The following is an 18,207-nucleotide window of genomic DNA, read 5'->3' on the forward strand; positions in this document are numbered from 1 at the left end:
CTCAAATACTTGAATAGTTGTTTGTCAGTTCTTAAGAATATAATTTAAAGCTATTCTTCCGTGACAGAAGTGTAAAGCTTGTTCATGTTGGCTCATTGTAACAAAGTATACGCATTTGATAGTTTTGTAAATAATAAAACTACAATCTTTTTTCCAATCTTCTTTTGGGCTTCTTTTGATTTATTTGGAGGTGCACAAACAATTCATCAACCATTGCCATCACAATGTTGAGAGATTGTGTCAATCAACAGCAGAGCCATTCAATGTGTACAGCATAAAAGCATTGCTATACATCTATGTACAATGTTCTCAACATCAACACATCATATATACAGCTAAACATGGATAAAAAGGCCAGTAAACTGAAGAAAGAAAGTCAAATGAAGAAAGAAAGTGAAAAGGGCAACACTATAAAGTACATATGCTGGTGGTCGTTTTGACAAAAGCTATACTTTCAATAAAATGGTAGATAACGCTAATCATACACTGCTGTATTGACTCCACATTGGGACATTTAACATGTCTCTGCCTCAAATTAACGACAAGAGAAGCCAATGGACAATAAACTCATAACTTACTGTTGTTTTTCTCAGTAATTAAAAGATTAAGTGGTTTTTATTAACTCATTGGAAATTACAAGAACCACTGATATTCTTCTGAGGCTTTTTGGAAGCCTAACTCTATTATTTAAATAAATTAGGTTTGAGCATTACAACTTTAAATCCTAAAATCCCAATGCTTTATCACTACATAAACACAGCTTGTATTTGGTGCATGCTTTTTCAGATTATCAGAAATCTTTTCACAGCATAAATAAAAATAATAGAGTGCAGAAGTGCATTTGAATGTTTACACTTTACCCAACGTGTCTAGACGCTATGGTTTAACTTGTCAGACCTAGACTTTTAAAAAGGAAATACATACACTTATTCTAAAGTCCTTCCCCAAAAGGTCACATTTAAAAATAAGATTGAGTGACATAAACAGAAGGGATGGGATACATGATTTATGATCCAAGATACTTAGAATCTGATGGTAAGACAAAGTGAAGCACCCCATTGTGACATGCACACAAAGGTGTTCTACCAAATGGAAATACTAGACAAAAAACATGTATATAAGGCAACTAAATAGGGGTTGCGATTTCATAAAGACTGGTTGCAATGATTACCAAGTAGTTATTTGTGTTTAAGATAAAAACCGCTCAGTATTTCTCATCGACGGTATAGGAATTTTAAGAGACCAGGCTGAACAGAATTTTACCACATTTGAAATCCCTTTTTTAACAATTAACGCGATAACTTGAATGACATAATCATTTTTCGACAATTGCTTGATAATGCATTAACCACACAGGTCATTTTACAGGCAAAAAAAAAGAAGCAGAAAATGCTTTTTTTCAGACTTCCATATGTGTAGATTTCCTGCTTTTCGCCAAATTAAATGAATATGTTTTAGGTTTGGACTTAGTAAACAAGCCATTTAAAGATGTCACTGTTGACTTTGATTATCTGGGATCAAAATGTTTCTAACATTTTATTAGAAAATAACCCTGAAATAACCTAGTTCCAAGTAGTATTGAAGCATTTCCAGTGAAAACAATCGAACAAATGTATTGGTGTATTTCTCTTTTGGATGTTATTGAATGTGGTGGTGGCATTTTACCCAAATCAAAAAACGATTGGTATCATCATTTTTCTTTTAACGATACCAAGCCTTACAGACAAGAACGATAAATCCATGGAATAATCAGCAAAATATTTGATAATGACTAAGCTTTTGTTGCAGCCTTACATTCACATGTCCTACCACTGAAGGATGAAGTGACCTGAGCAACTTCCATTATCATCCATCATTAGGCATTTCACCTGTGAGCCTTCGTCACATATAGTGAACTAACAGCAGCAGGAAAGTCCTATTAAAGTGCAACACCACTAAACGACCTATCTGGAAATAATGTTGAGATTACACAGACGTGATAGCATGAAGAAATTACAGCCGGACATCATCACTTGTCTAGAGACTTTGTGAATGCAGACCATGAGTTTTTACTTCTCCGATTCATGAATTGAGTCTTTTCCTCTTTCCATGACCCCTGAATGTTTAAAACCCGCCCCCTTCCCCCTGCTCTGGTGCTACCCTCTGATTGGCGCTGTCCTTGTTTCATCTGGTCTCCAGGGTCTTGCCCTCCAGGACCAGCCGGATGTCTTTGATGTCGAGCGTCTCGTACAGGAGCAGAGCCTCGGCCAGGTTTTTGTGCTCTTTGGCATGAGACTTCAGCAGGGCTCTGGCACGCTCATAAGAGTCCTGGAGACGGCGAAAGGGAATTATGGTGAGAAAAAAGCTTTGATAACAGCTTAATCGTTAAGTTGTATAAAGAAAGATTACACAGACCTTTAATATCACCCTGACTTCATTCTCCACAGCGGCTTGTGTCTCCGGGCTCTGGGCCGTCATGTCGCTGTAGGTCATCACACCCAGCTGGCGACAGGAAGGGGAAACACTTGTTAATGTGAATAGAATGACAGCAACACAGCAAGAACATGCACGTTTATTTATATAGCACATTGTTAACAGCAGTGCAATTCAAATACTGAACGTTGCAAATCATGTGCGGTAGAAATAGAACGACAGGCCTTTTCTCCTTAAGTCCCCTACCTTTTCACACATTCCGAATCTGGTCACCATCATCTTAGCGATCTTTGTGGCACTATCGAAGTCACTTGAAGCACCTGGAGAGGAAGAAATTAGACGTTTCATTTTAAAGTACACTACTACTACTACTACTACTACAAGTACACTACTACAAGTACATTACTACTACTACTACTACAAGTACACTACTACAAGTACATTACTACTACTACTACTACAAGTACACTACTACAAGTACAGTACTACTACTACAAGTACAGTACTACTACAACAGTACTACTACAAGTACACTACTACTACAAGTACACTACCAATACTACTACTACTACAAGTACACTACTACTACTACTACTACACTACTACTACTACTACAGGTACTACAAGTACACTACCACTACTACAAGTACACTACCACTACTACTACTACTACTACTACTACTACTACTACTACTACAGGTACTACAAGTACACTACCACTACTACAAGTACACTACCACTACTACTACTACACTACTACAAGTACAGTACTACTACTACTACAACAGTACTACTACAAGTACACTACTACTACAAGTACACTACCAATACTACTACTACTACTACTACTACTACTACTACAAGTACACTACCACTACTACAAGTACACTACCACTACTACTACTACTACACTACTACAAGTACAGTACTACAAGTACACTACTACAAGTACACTACTACTACTACAAGTACACTACCAATACTACAAGTACACTACTACTACTACTACAAGTACACTACCACTACTACTACAAGTACACTACCACTACAAGTACACTACTACTACAAGTACACTACCAATACTACTACTACTACAAGTACACTACTACTACAAGTACACTACAAGTACACTACTACTACAAGTACACTACTACTACAAGTACACTACTACTACAAGTACACTACCAATACTACTACTACTACTACAAGTACACTACTACTACAAGTACACTACCAATACTACTACAACAAGTACACTACTACTACTACTACTACTACTACTACACTACCACTACTACAAGTACACTACTACTACACTACCACTACAAATCATGTTTAGGAACTCTTCCCTACCAGTTGTGATGTACTCATTGCCAAATATGATCTCCTCTGCTACACGGCCGCCCATACTGACGTCCATCTGGGCCAGCAGCTGAGAGCGAGTCTCACTCCAGCGATCGTTCTCCGGGAGCATCGAGACCTGACATCGATGAGCATGGGAGAAGGAAATCATGTAGGGGTTGAAAGGATATATAACTTTAAAAAGGGAAGAGAGTCAATAGAGTGGTGCAGGAAGGAGTCCTAAAACCCAGACAGTAGTTAGCATTTTAGCACTTCAGGTTCCATGTTTTTTGGGTAGGTCACCAAAGATAAGACAACATTGTTCAGTATATACCCCCCTGAGTCATATGTGTCAAGTGATTGAATGTGCCAGTAAACGTCATTGCACCTGGTTGGCCCAGTTCAACAGACTTATTAGATTATAATTAATTGAAACCATTTAGTTTAAAAGTTGTTTTCTTACATGTCCCAGGCTGTGGCCTCTGGGCATGATGGTCGCCTTGTTAATGGGCATGGCATCTTTGGTGAAGTAGGCGACGATCGCATGGCCTGATTCATGGTACGCAGTGATAGTCTTGTTCTTCTTGTCTATTTGAGCACTCTTTCTCTCAGGGCCTTGAAGAAAAGAGAATCATTAAATGACTTTATTGCCACATTCTCAACATGATTTCAATGAGAGTGATTGTTGCAGTATTGCAGGTCAACACAGTCTTTCTTTGGTACCCATTAAAGCTCCCTCATAACTCACCCATGAGGATTTTGTCCTTAGCGAACTCCAGCTCCTTCAGGGTGACCATGTCTTTGCCATCAACTGCTGCCTTCAGGGCCGCCTGGTTGACCAGATTTTCCAGGTCAGCGCCAGAGAAGCCCACTGTGCCCCGGGCAATAATGTTGGCTTCAATAGCTGCAGAGAGAGCAAGGTTATCAGTAACAGTCAAGGGCATCACTCCAGGTTAAAGGAAAGGGCAAACATTGAGCCCGTTATGTCAGGTTCAAAGAATGCTAGTCCTGTGTAAGGAAGGAAATTGAGAACCGGTTCCTTGTTGTTCACTCTCAATTGAACATTGTTGTGTATGCACAAGGATGTGAACTTTACCTTGTACATTTGATGTTTTGGGGTTGTTGATTTTTTGTTGCGTTTCTTTCCGTTAACTGTCAAGTGGGAAGTATTTTTTTTGTAAGTTTTTGTGTTTCTCTTATTTTCCTATGATACTGTTATGATTGGCTGTGAATAAGAAAATATGAAGGACAGACCATCTATTTCAATTTTTATTTTAGAAAGGGGCAGGTAATATAAGATTATTTTCTTCTCCCTGCTCCTTTCCAGGTACGGTGTGTTTATAGAGACATGTTTTGTAAATAATTGTTATACATTAAGTTGTGCATACCATGAACGGAACAAATACAAATGAAATGAAATGGAAGAGAAAAAGAGAAAAATTCCTCAAAGTTTGGCGCTAATAATCGTGGGCTAACCCTAATTTCCCCCTCATACATTTTGATACAACAAATTGCTACAGCTAGCGCTAGGTAAAGCTAGCATGGAGCTAACGGCTAGCTTTAACGGAGGTTCCATTAAGATACACACTGATGAATATATATATTTTTTTATTCTAAGCAAATATTTAAACAAAAATTCATTATTTATTTACTTATCATTTTAACTGTTTGTTTTACAATGACTTCACGACAGTTTAAAAATATGTTTTGGACAATTGTGAAAAGGTTAGCCTTGAGCCTTGCATGTATGTACTCTTTTTCAACACAACAATTAATCAGGAATCAATAAAGAAATTGATGAAGAATCTAATTTGTAAGAGGAAAAGATAATGGAATCGGTATCAATAAAACGTTATCGATTCAAATCCTTAGCTGTGTTCTGTCCGTTCAGGGTGTCAGGACAACCAAACCAAGGCATACAAACAATCTATCTTCAAATAACATAGACCATCATTTGACCAAAATAATGTTTTGATAAGCAGATGCTGCTTCCACACCTGGATCCACTTTGATCTTCCTCAGATACCAGTTGATGATCTCCGTGCGTCCTTTCACGTCTGGTTTGGGGACGGTCACCTGCATGTCAAAGCGCCCCGGGCGGATCAGAGCGCTAAAAAAGAATCAGCTTGTCAGTAAAATACTGAAACTGTGTTAGCATAGCAGCTCTATTTTTTTTTACTTTTATGTATGCACCATGACATAAAGTCAAATTCCTCATACGTGTCAACCCACCTGGTAATAAACCTGATTCTGATTCTAGCAGGAGACACAGAAGTAAACATACTTATCCAAAGCCTCCGGGAAGTTGGTTGCTCCGATGATGATCACACCTTCATTTGGTTTAAACCTACAAAATAATATGACATGGAGGTCAGTGTCTGGAGCACAGTAGCTCTCCTCTTGCTTTGTGTTCACCACAGCAATTTATAACTCTCACCAATTCATATATTTAACAACATGAACTACTAACTAACTACATTTATTCCCATGGAAACCAAACATGTAATGTAACGTGTGCACTTGTGATTATAAATGTTTATAGTGTTTTTTTGTATAAATTGTTAATTTACATTACATTGCTATATATAAAACTACTTATGACACGGGTAGCTCGAATCAAGCAATCTGATTGGTTCCAAGTCATGGTATAATAACCATATACCACAGCTATGACGTCTAATTCCTTTTCACAGTATCTTTGCGTGAGGAAAAAAAACACGAGGCTAACGAAATGAGATGTGTTGTCAAGGTTGCATAGCAACAGGGTAAGGGGGGGGCGGGAGGGACTCACTTCTGCCAACATGAACAAGTTACAGATACGATGCAACATAGTGACATAGTTTGCTAGCTTAAATGCTTTAAAACTTCTTTGCCGAGTGGTATGGGATAAAGCTGTTGTTATAGACGTCCAGACAGTGACAGACGAGCATGGTCATTATTGTTCTTTTAAAGATGCCAATTGACAGAGTACATGTAACACTGAAACCAACTCTGTATGTCCAGGCAGGGAGGGCCTATATGTTTGTGAACATTACAATTATCAATAAAACATATTTTAGATTGGATGTTTCTATATATTTGATGTTTGAAGACTCTATGCATATCAACCTCTACTGCATACACAAGCCTTGCAAAAACACCATCTGGTCAAATTAGCTTGATTTGTTATTTAACAATGTCAAACTGTAAAGATTCCTCAGATAATGTAAGTATAGTCACCCATCCATCTCAGCAAGCAGTTGGTTAATAGTCTGTCTAGAGTAAGGGTGCATGGGAGACTCGATCCTCTTCCCCCCCACGCTGTCCAGCTCATCGATGAAGATCACACAGGGAGCGTTGGCTTTAGCCTCCCCTGGAAACAAGCAGTGAGACAAATATTGAAATCAACACATGTCTCACAATATTCAAAGCAGTCTTTTGCTTGTGTTTTGTTTAAGATGGCAGAATAAGTCATGTGTAGTTTTGTTATTTCGTCTAGCACGATCACCTTGTCCCTTCTTCAACTTCACTTGGTAATTTCTGTGGACATTTGCATTTTATCTGAGAAAAAAAAACATGCACATTTCAAATCTGAGTCGCTAAAATAAATGGTTTCTTGTGCTATTGCAGCGTTTACGCCAGGGGGGCATCTTGCTGTCATTTGAATTAATAATTCGAGAGAAGATCGAGAGTTTTTATCGGTTGAAATGAAGAAAAGGACATCCCTCTGTTGGAGGGGCAAAGGAGTCTGGTGGGATTCTTTTCGGAGTATTGAAGATCGTTTCCCCGACATCGGCGGTGCCTGCCACAGGACAACACGGAACGTGCGCGATTTGGTGGAGCACGGCGCGTGAAGCACGGCGCGTGAACTGCGAGCGCCGGAGCCTCGCAGCAGCAAAACTGAGGCTCCGTGGTTAACTGTGGTAACATGAAGAGCCGCTTGGGAGCCGAAAGAGCCGGCGCTTTAAGAGAGCCGAGCCAAATGATCCGGCTCACTAACGTAAAGAGATGGTATCTATACGGGACGGCTCCATTCCAAATTCAAGCCCTCCCCCGCTCTCCGGGTGGATTCTCCTCTCAGCCCTGGTCTGGCGGAAACACTGTTATCGTCTCCGTTCTCTCCGACTGACACAACAGGAGCATAACCTAGCACATTAATACAAATGTATGGCCTCAATAAAGCTGCCCTTACTGAAAAGATTCCTGATGCGGCTGGCTCCCACTCCAACGAACATCTCGTCAAATTCGGACCCAGAGGCGTAGTAGAACGGCACATCGGCCTCTCCAGCCACCGCTCTGGCCAGGAGAGTCTTTCCAGTCCCAGGAGGGCCGACCAGAAGAACACCTGAAGAAGAAACAAAGAGGAGGAGGAAGAATGAGAGAAAGACACAGGAATGTTGCCCTAAATTGACACCACACTCTCATAGAGATAAGAAAAGGACAAAGGTGCCAGTACCTTTTGGCAGCTTTCCTCCCAAGACCGTGAACTTATCGGGGTTTTTCAGGAACTCCACCACCTCCTGCAGCTCGTTCTTAGCTTCCTCGATCCCTTTGACGTGCTCGAACGTCACGTTCTTCACCGCGACCGGGTCCACAGCCGAGTCCAAGCCTGCTGTGGTTCGGAACCGTACTGTCAAAAACGGTTAGATTAAAGTTTGAAATCACACTGCATGACAGGGTTAATGAGGTCACACACACACTCGCTGGCTCTCACTGAGGGTTCATTGGGAATAGTAGTGCCTAATGCTGCAGATTAGAATGTGTTGGCGTCTGCATCGAGCATGACTCGCTCATACCAAGCCTTCTTGTAGGGGATGATACACGCTCGATGCATAGATGAGTTAGTGGAAATTATGAGCTTTAAAATAAAGATTCATATTTAAATAGCGATGCAACAAATGTCTCAATCTGCAGCAATACTGATGTTTGGAATAACAATTTGACCGATGTCAATTGTGCCGCCTATGGGGTGGCCAGTGGTCCAATTCATTTTGGCTCAGAGTGAGTGCTCTTTGATTTGTTGCTACTTTGTGGGTGTGTCAGAGTGCTCTTTGTTTTTTTTGGGAGCTTTGCGTAAGGAGTTTAAAAATGTTTGTTCCCTGCAGTGAGAGCTGCGGCAACAGTCAAATATGCACCATGCAACTTGGATTTGTTTTCCCTTCAAAATGACTCATTGGGAGTAGATTTCATGCATTTTAAAAACGGAGCATTTACCCGATACGAAGGGGGTCTTGGAGAGACCGTAAAGCCCAGCAAAAAGCAGCACCAGCAGGATGAGACGAGTCCTCTTGAGGGAGTCTGAAAAGAGAGAGAGAGAGAGAAAAACTGTTTAATGGTTCATAATAAAAACGTTTAAGTGACTTAATGCGGGCCTGTGTATGTTGAACTTGCCTTGTGAGCGTTGTGTCAGGGTTTGGGCTTTCAGGAAACCCTCAGCGAAGCCTCTCTTGAAAGAATCCTGCTGTCCATCCGGTATGTTCTTTATCTTAACCAGGCTGTCTAGACTCTCAATTTCAACCCCCTTGTCTCGTGTCAGGAAACCCTGTAGTACAAAGTAGGGTTGGTTTGCAGCATTCCCAAAGCCCGAATACTGTACCATTATTACACTTTAGCTCTCAAGGCTATGACACTGGACTCACTCTTCAGGCCTGAACACTTTAAGGGCACCCTCTATGCCTTTATGTTTTAAATATAGAACTGCTGGAGGCTTCTTAAACAGGCAGCTGCTATCAATATCTTAGCTAACATATGATAGTTGTTTAAAGAAATGTTGGTGCTGATTAAAGCAGAGGCCCTATTATACTCATTTTGAGGTTCGTATTTTGTTACTCTACTGTGACATGTTTCCATGCTTTCATGTTCAAAAAATGTCTTTACTTTTGCCCTCTTTTCACCCTCTGTCTGAAACCAGAGCCCAGTCTGCTCTGATTGGTTAGCTGGCCGGCTCTGTTGTGATTGGTCAAGCACTTAGAGAGGTCCCTCCCCTAAGCACGTACAATGTGTTGGAGCGATAGCCAATAGCAGCGCGAGTGTGACATAGTGATTTCACTATTTTACAGAAGTAAACAAAGGCATCCAATAGAGGCGATTCAGGCTGGGGGGTGGGAGAGGAACTCCCCCTGGAGGGAACTTTGGTAATTCAGCCTTGCAGACTATTTGCATACACAAACTACAACACATTACAGGAAAAGGGAAAAACACAAAAAGCATAATAGAGCCTCTTTAAATGATATCGATAGCATGTTTAAGGACTTGCTTAATCTTCTTAACAACAACTCTATGTACATACCTTCATAAAGGTGGGAGTGAACCCCTCAGACTCCAGGGGCCGGTCTAGGCCTGACTGCAGTCGTCTGGTTTTGCTCTTTAATGTTTTAAAGCCTCTGGTGGGGACCCACACTGAAATATACAGTAAGCATGAGCCAATAATTTCAACAGCAGATATATATAACTTAGATGAGCGTAAACATTGTAAATATACATTTAAAATATACAATAAAAATAAGTAACAATAGATAACATTGATGATTAACTGGAATATGAGTTTTTCTCTCAGTAACACTTAGCAACTGAATGCAACGTTTTCGATTATTAATAAACATATTGATCCATAGTTACCTGGCCAGTTTTTCAGCTCTAAGCAGACAGACTGGAGAGGTGAAGTGTGCTGCCTGGAATAAGACATGGGCATTGCACCACCTGAGAAGCCTGCAAACAGAGGTTGAACTGTTATCCCTGGCATACTTAACCTTTAAGAAAAAGTGGTAACAGAGGCCCTGGTTGCTTGTTAAAACGACTAACTAGTATCTAAGCTAAAGCTTCACTCACTAGAACTCTGATATTCTAGCAATCATAGAGTTTGTGAGGTCCTGGCATGTTGTTTTGAAAAGCACCAGCCACAACCGTTTAAAGGTCCAGTGTGTGAGATTTAGTGGCATCTAGCAGTGAGGTGGTATATTGTGAGCAACTGTATACCCGTCAGCTCACCATCTCTATCCAATCAGAAAGAGAACCATAAGTGGCCTTCAGGTAACATCAAAACATAAAAGGCCCTTTCTAGAGCCAGAACAATGTTTGTCCTTTCTGGGCTACTGTAGAATCATCTCGTAGCAACATGGGGGAATCCATAAAGAAAACCATATGCAGACTTGAGGGCTCTTTGTAAGCTAACAAGACCATTTAGGTGCATAGTTGCAGCTAATATATACACTAATGAAAACTAATTTAGGAATAGACCCCCCCTAAATGCGACATACTTTCCTGTGGGTGGTGCATTGTACACTATAGGAGGCCTGTTTGTGACAAAAGATGAGCATTCTCACCATGTTTGTTGTGGTAAAATGAGTGTGTAGAGAGATGTGACGTCCTCCACGCCGTCTGTCCGTCCAATGGAAGTGGCGCCTCCTGTGGACTCAGGCGTGGTAACACACTGTTCACCAGCTCCTCCAGCTGCTGCGCCCCCAGGTCTGATAGGCCGAGCTCACGCAGGTTCAACATGGGCTGCAAACATAGACACATTATACACTTGGAGGATGAGATTGGATCTTGCTCTGCTGTCATAAGGACCGATCCATGAAATCTATTATGGAAGCTATGCTATTGCTATGCTAACAGCTATTTTTTTAACCGGGTCTCTACTGTCAATCACCCTAAATCATTCATGTATTGAATATATACATATAGATTTTGTATAAATGTATATACATATAAATATGTAATGAAAAATATATACATTTAATTAAAACACTGAAGTTACATAGCTGACTTGCATAAAGTAAGTAGTAGGGGTGCTCGATTATGGCAAAAGTCATAATCTCGATTATTTGGGTCAATAATTGATATCACGATTATTAAAAAAACGATCCTATCCTAACGATCCTTTTACTTTGAAAACATCCATTTATTGAAAAAAATGTGAACAGTATGTTTTTAACAGGACACCTTATTTCAGGGTGTCATTCTTTAAAGCGTAAACAACAATTTTCGCAACGCTTTCAAACGCCAAAAGGCATGGGACTCATTAAAGGAGTTTCCCTAGCAGACATAGAAATGTCCCAGGAAGAAGATGTACCTGATCCCTGTTTCAAACCCTTTATTTCCAAGGGCTTTGTTTCTTTAACAGGGGATCCTAAAGACCAGCTGCCAGTACAGGTTACTTAGGGACACAGGAGGTTCTCAGTCCATTATTAGGGAAGGCATCTTACCTTTAACCTCCAGATCATCATGTGGATCAAGTGCTGTTGTTCAAGGGGTAGGCATGACACTAGTTGCGGCTCCTTTGCACAATGTTTATATTCACTCATCTCTTGTCAAAGGATTCTTTAAAGTAGCTGTCCTCCCTGCCTTGCCCATCAAAGGTGTTGATTTCATCCTCAGTAATGACTTGGCTGGGGGCAAAGTTAAGCCAGTACCTGAGGTCATTGATTCTCCTGATCTAAGTTTAGATGCAGAGAAATCAGCTGAAGTACCTCCCGAAAACGTTCCTGCTTGTGTTGTTACAAGGGCACAGTCAAAGAATACGGAGAGGACTTGTCTGATTTCTTTTCTTGCTACAGGGCAGTTTCTTGAAGACATGACAGTGTCGGACCGACTGCCAGAGGAGGCCCGGTCTGCTGGTGCTGGATCACCCAGTAACAGCTCAGAGCTTGTACAACTGCCTGCCACTCGGGAAGAATTCATGGCAGCCCAGTTAAGTGATTGAAACACTTTCTAAATGTCTCTCTTCTGTTATCAGTCAGGAAGAGGCCAAGTCAAAGAAGATGGCCTACATTATGGAAGATCACCTATTAATGCGTCGCTGGATTAGTGATGCCTGTGAGGAGTCAGACTCCTAGCAATTTATCAAGTTGTCGTGCCAACAACCTATCGTTCTCAGGTAATGTCCTCGGCTCATGATCATCCGTGGTCAGGTCACATGGGGGGTAACAAAAACGTATCGAAGAGTTTTAAAACACGTCTTTTGACCAGGACTTAAGTCTGATGTAGTTCTTTATTGTCGAACATGTCATGTGTGCCAAGTTGTTGGTAAACCGAATCAGGTGATTCACCCTGCTCCTCTGAAAGGGTGCTTGTGGATTGTGTGGGACCCTTACCTAAAACTAAACCAGTTCCTCTTAACTGTCATGTGTTCTTCCACTAGGTTCCCAGAAGCCACCCCACTACGGAAAATTATTTTTTTATTTCGATTACGTTGTTTTCGTAATCGTTGCAAGCCATAATCGTAATTGCGATTTAAAATACGGTTAATTGAGCAGCCCTAGTAATTAGTACCCTAAGTTAAAATGTTTGTGGTCCGAATATAGTGTTTACTAACTTGTTCTGTATATTTATATTGCGTATTATATTGAGATAGTGTATTCTATTGAGATATATTTCTTCAGATATATCTTTCCCTGTTAATATATATTTACTTGTTATGTTTATTTTTAATTCATGTGCAATGCCTTGTTTACATGCTGCTGTAACATAACAATTTCCTAAATTGAGATCAATAAAGTTATGTAATTGAATCCAATGATATTCCTCTCAAAGTTATTCAGGAACAGGCTTTTGTTAAAAATGTGTACTCTTCTTCTTGTATCTTGGTTGAGATTTGCCTATAGGATATGTACAAAATATGAGTGTATACTTTGAGCAAAGTGCATTATGTGAATGAAATAAAAAGTATTGAAAAAGGGGGGACAGGAAAACAATGCTTTACCTCTGTGCCCCGTAGCTCGAGTCTGAGGCATGCTCCTTGTGAGTGCTGGGTCTGCCACGAGGCACTGAGGCTGCTCCCCCACTGAGCTCTTCATGGAGTGGGAGGACATTGATGAGGTGGCTTAGAGGTAATGTCACCTGTCATCACATGTAATCCAACGGTCAGAAAAGGTGGGACTATTATACATGTGCAAAACATCATCACACACACTAGGTTAGGTAGATCAATGACTTAGACAGTAGGTATGCACACAGGTCAAGTTACATCAGCTTGATGGCGTTATAAAACCACATGACCAAAAGCATACACTAGCTTAGGTTAGTTTCTAAATAAGGTAACGTTAGCCGTATATAAGGTGATTATCACGAATCAGTAGATATGTTGATTGAACTGCTGATTTAATAGATTATAAATCACCAGTAGTCAAACATGTCGCTCATTGACGCAGTTTCTCCATCTGGCAGCTAAGGACACACATCAGAACTGAAGTGTTTAGCTAGCTAAAACTTCTCTCAACCGACCCTCATAGTCTTTACTTCAGTTTTATTTTAGGTAAATATACAGAAAACAATAGTGACACAATGTCCCCTGACGATAAAGTATCTCTTTAAAACAAACATGAGGTCGAGAGCAGTCTGGCTAATGAGAGAACAAGCTAAGGTTAATTTAGCTCGCTAGCATGCTCAACTCCACAACCAAAACAACAACAATGCTACGTTAGCTTGGCCTAAAGCTTCCTGCTTCTTTACCTGTGGTTGGACTGTCATTGATAGAGAAAACATGTTTGAATTCTCGCTGGTACACGATGCCTGTTATGCTACACAAGGTATTCCTCTGTCCCCCGAGTTAAATGGCCGTATATTTTACTTCACAGGCATAACAAATCAAACTGCGAACTTTAGGGACAGAGCCGAAAATAAACCGGATATGACGTCTCACGTGTTGTGACGACCTATGGTTTGTGACCAAGTGACCTATAGTTTGCATCCCTGTTGACATCTTGCTTATTCTCCTTTAGTTTATCTACAATTTTAATGATGCAATTATTTTTAATGTAACAAAATATGCTATATATTCAATCTCAGTTTATACAGACAGTCAACTCCACCTTTTCATAAGTAGCAACAACTTATGCCTCCAAATTTAACATATAATAACATCAAAGATCGACTCTGCTTTTTCATATAATGATTTTATTGCATTAAAATGTTCTATGTACAGTATATTTAAAAAGCACCACATCTTTGCTTTAACAGAGAATGTTTCATTTTCAGTTTACAGCTGACAAGTAACACAAATAAATATATGGATTGTCCTTACTCTGTTCCTCACTTTATGTGTATGATAGTATTACACTGAAGCGATAAAATAAATATAGAATTTTACAAATGAATATGTCAATTTGGTCTAAAAAGAACAATACATATAAAAGTCCTTAGAAATTAGGAAAAAAAAACAGTTTGACAAAAACATGAAAAAATGTGCAATAAATAAAATAACTGGCATGACAATGTGTCACAGATGACTGTCCACAGCTACTGTATGATCATGTTGATGCAAGTTATTTATATGTTGAGTTATTGGTGATCTGAGCTACATTTCATAAATAAGATCATTGCCTAATGCTACGCTCACTGTTAATGTGCCAGTTTTATAATGCACACATTTTAAACACCTCAACAGTATCCAGGAAGTCAAAATGCTACACTAAATTGCAGTTTCCTTTTACATCCATACCTGACCATTCATTTATCCAAGGTGGCTTTCCATTTCTAATGCTGCCCTCATTATACCCTGTCTGTTGTGGTGGCTTACAAAGCCACAACGCATGAAAAGTGCAACGATTTCATCCCAGCGTCATGTTGTGTGATTGAGGTCAGAGAATTCAGGCGATTTTCCTGTGAGGAGAAAAGATAAAACATTTAAAATGCCTATAAAGCAAAAGTAATTTGCGATGATTTTGATCAGCATTTTCCTCACCTTCTCCTCCGTTGTAAGTAAACCTGGACGAGCCAATGAGCAACCACAGGCCAGAGTGTAGTAAACACCACAGTGAGTGGAGAGAAGTCAAAAGGCCACCAAGCTGGTCTTAAGAACTGTAAATAGAAAAAATCCAATGTTTTCTGATTGGATACAACTTTGTCATAAAAAGGCCCTTTTGTGCTAATTTTCAGGTTGATATTTGCATTTTGTGTCTCTACTGTGGACATGTTTTACAATGTTCAAAAGCTCTTTATTTTTCTCATATGCTGCTGCATTTTTTGATTGGTCAACTGCTTGGAGATGTCCCGCTCGCCAATAGAAGTGTGAGTGTTACAAAGTGATGGCATTATGTTACGTAAACAAAGGAGTCCAGTGGAGTGTGTCACTTTGTGATTTTAGCCTTTGCAGACAAGCACACAAACCTATACACACTACAGGATAGTAAAACCTCCAAAAGCATAATAGGGCCCCCATTAAAATACAATGTTAAAAAAAAAAAACCTTTTGTGCTACAGCCAGGGCGTCCTCCTGCTTTGGCGAAGATGATCTTGACTTTAAAATGCAAGAACAAGAAAACATTGACATCCATGAATACATCTATGATAAATTGTCATGGAGACAGTCATAAACAATGATACATTTCAGTACACAACTGTGCCCTGTGGGTAAACCACAGTGGTTCTCACCTGTGACACCGTCAGCGCCTCCAGAGCGTGCAGCCTGTGCAACACCCTGGACATGTCATGCTGCAGCCTCAGCAGAGCGGTAGCTATTTGCTCGTTGATGTTTTCCCTGGCAACGCTGACAGGATATCTGCTATGTGACACACAACAACAAACAGCATCTACACTGGCAGAACGCTGAGAATCGCAGGGAGTCCCTGGCAACGGTGAACCTGGAACTGGAGTAAAAAAAAGATATCTTAATGCTTGTGAATGAGCGCTTAATTTGATGTGGTGTCTTATGCGTTGACATTTTAGGAGGAAGGTATGTGACAGTGTAAGTATGAATCACAGTCGACAGGCTCACCTCTCCCTCTTCTTGACAAGGAGCTGTTGTTGCTTACACTAATCCCTTCTTTAAAGTAAGAATCTCCCATGAGCACTTGATCCTCTCCTGCATTCAGGGTAGTGTTGCTCTCAAACCAATGATCCCTTTGCCTCACTGAGACAGCTGCTGATCCAGGGGAGCGTATTCTTGACGTTGACAGGCCCTTAGTGGGAACAAATAAAGGTCAGGCACGGTTTGAGTAGTCTTAATAATAATAATAATAATATAATACTAATAATAGTAAAAGTTCAGAACCAAGCGGCACACTCTGGTCTGAAAAGTGAAGCCAATGTTCCCTAACCATGTGTGTTTCTAATAGCCAGCAGGGGGCAGCTCCTCTGATTTTTGTGTAGAAGTCTATGAGAAAATGGCCCTACTTCTGACTTGATTTATTACCTCAGTCAATGTTTTCCTAATGAGTTAATAGTCTCAATTGATCGTTTTAAGACTTAGATAATACAGCAGGATGTTTATTTTATAAATAATGGTCTCATTTAGAGTAGAAAAGAAGATAAAGTAGCATATGCTTTAGGGTGGGGCAGGCATTTATTTACAACACTGTTGTCCGGTCTGTGTTCTCTTGTTTTCGTCTAACCACTTTAACATTTTCCTACCGTGTTTTTATTTATAAGAGTTCATTTTAACATTATGGTTGCCTTAAAAACTTCAGCGTTTATTTGTTTTCAGCTAAAAAAACATATGGCATTGGCAAACTAGAGGGCCAAATCTCAATGATCAGCCCTAAAGCATTAAGCCCTGAACCCTAAGGAACTTAAAGTGGACCTATCATGCTATATTTGAATAATATATTGTAGGGCCATACCTATATAAAACATGTCTGTGAAGTGTTTTTTTCAGATTACCAAACAGATCATGCATTTTAGCCATGCTCATTTCGCTCCATTTGCTGTATTCCAGCCCTGTTTTTGCAAGGGCTGATTCTGTGGCAAATGAGCTGCAGCTGACCACGCCCCCCTGCAAAGGAGGGGGGCGAGGCATGAGCATCATGCATGCTGTTACCATGCTGTTACCATGCTGTTACCATGCACGCAACCTCGTATTCCCCTGATAGGTGGAGAGTTGCCCATATAGGGGAGCACCCCGTTTCTGACGTCAGAACAATTTAAAATCTGTATCAGTCTGTATCAGCTCCGAATAATTGTTATACATTAAGTTGTGCATACCATGAACGGAACAAATACAAATGAAATGAAATGAGAAAGAGAAAAAGAGAAAAATTCCTCAAAGTTTGGCGCTAATAATCGTGGGCTAACCCTAATTTCCCCCTCATACATTTTGATACAACAAATTGCTACAGCTAGCGCTAGGTAAAGCTAGCATGGAGCTAACGGCTAGCTTTAACGGAGGTTCCATTAAGATACACACTGATGCATATATATTTTTTTATTCTAAGCAAATATTTAAACAAAATTCATTATTTATTTACTTATCATTTTAACTGTTTGTTTTACAATGACTTCACGACAGTTTAAAATATGTTTGGACAATTGTGAAAAGGTTAGCCTTGAGCCTTGCATGTATGTACTCTTTTTCAACACAACAATTAATCAGGAATCAATAAAGAAATTGATGAAGAATCTAATTTGTAAGAGGAAAGATAATGGAATCGGTATCAATAAAACGTTATCGATTCAAATCCTTAGCTGTGTTCTGTCCGTTCAGGGTGTCAGGACAACCAAACCAAGGCATACAAACAATCTATCTTCAAATAACATAGACCA

The 18,207-nt window shown here is 40.0% G+C and overlaps 2 protein-coding genes across 2 annotated transcripts; both read right to left on the reverse strand.

Annotated features, from left to right (window-relative positions):
- Nucleotides 1-159: 159 nt before the first annotated feature.
- Nucleotides 160-13,474, reverse strand: LOC117462551 (ATP-dependent zinc metalloprotease YME1L1-like). Its single transcript, XM_034104826.2, has 17 exons — nucleotides 13,433-13,474; nucleotides 11,055-11,232; nucleotides 10,351-10,440; nucleotides 10,022-10,131; nucleotides 9,124-9,274; nucleotides 8,947-9,030; nucleotides 8,189-8,362; nucleotides 7,925-8,077; nucleotides 6,973-7,105; nucleotides 6,038-6,100; nucleotides 5,751-5,863; nucleotides 4,502-4,657; nucleotides 4,217-4,368; nucleotides 3,766-3,892; nucleotides 2,659-2,732; nucleotides 2,395-2,481; nucleotides 160-2,307 (listed from the first exon to the last, which is right to left on the reverse strand). The coding sequence occupies exons 2-17, from the start codon at nucleotides 11,227-11,229 to the stop codon at nucleotides 2,164-2,166; spliced, it is 1,986 nt and encodes a 661-aa protein (XP_033960717.2). The 5' UTR covers nucleotides 11,230-11,232; nucleotides 13,433-13,474; the 3' UTR covers nucleotides 160-2,163.
- Nucleotides 13,475-14,639: 1,165 nt separating this feature from the next.
- Nucleotides 14,640-16,642, reverse strand: LOC117462746 (acyl-CoA-binding domain-containing protein 5A-like). The gene is made up of 5 exons (XM_034105050.2): nucleotides 16,445-16,642; nucleotides 16,102-16,316; nucleotides 15,917-15,967; nucleotides 15,413-15,528; nucleotides 14,640-15,330 (listed from the first exon to the last, which is right to left on the reverse strand). Exons 1-5 carry the CDS (start codon nucleotides 16,512-16,514, stop codon nucleotides 15,318-15,320), a joined length of 465 nt encoding a protein of 154 aa, XP_033960941.1. The 5' UTR covers nucleotides 16,515-16,642; the 3' UTR covers nucleotides 14,640-15,317.
- Between the last annotated feature and the right edge of the window lie 1,565 nt (nucleotides 16,643-18,207).

The sequence above is a fragment of the Pseudochaenichthys georgianus genome, chromosome 17, assembly GCF_902827115.2.
Source record: "Pseudochaenichthys georgianus chromosome 17, fPseGeo1.2, whole genome shotgun sequence".
In the NCBI taxonomy this organism is placed as follows: Eukaryota; Metazoa; Chordata; class Actinopteri; order Perciformes; family Channichthyidae; genus Pseudochaenichthys; species Pseudochaenichthys georgianus.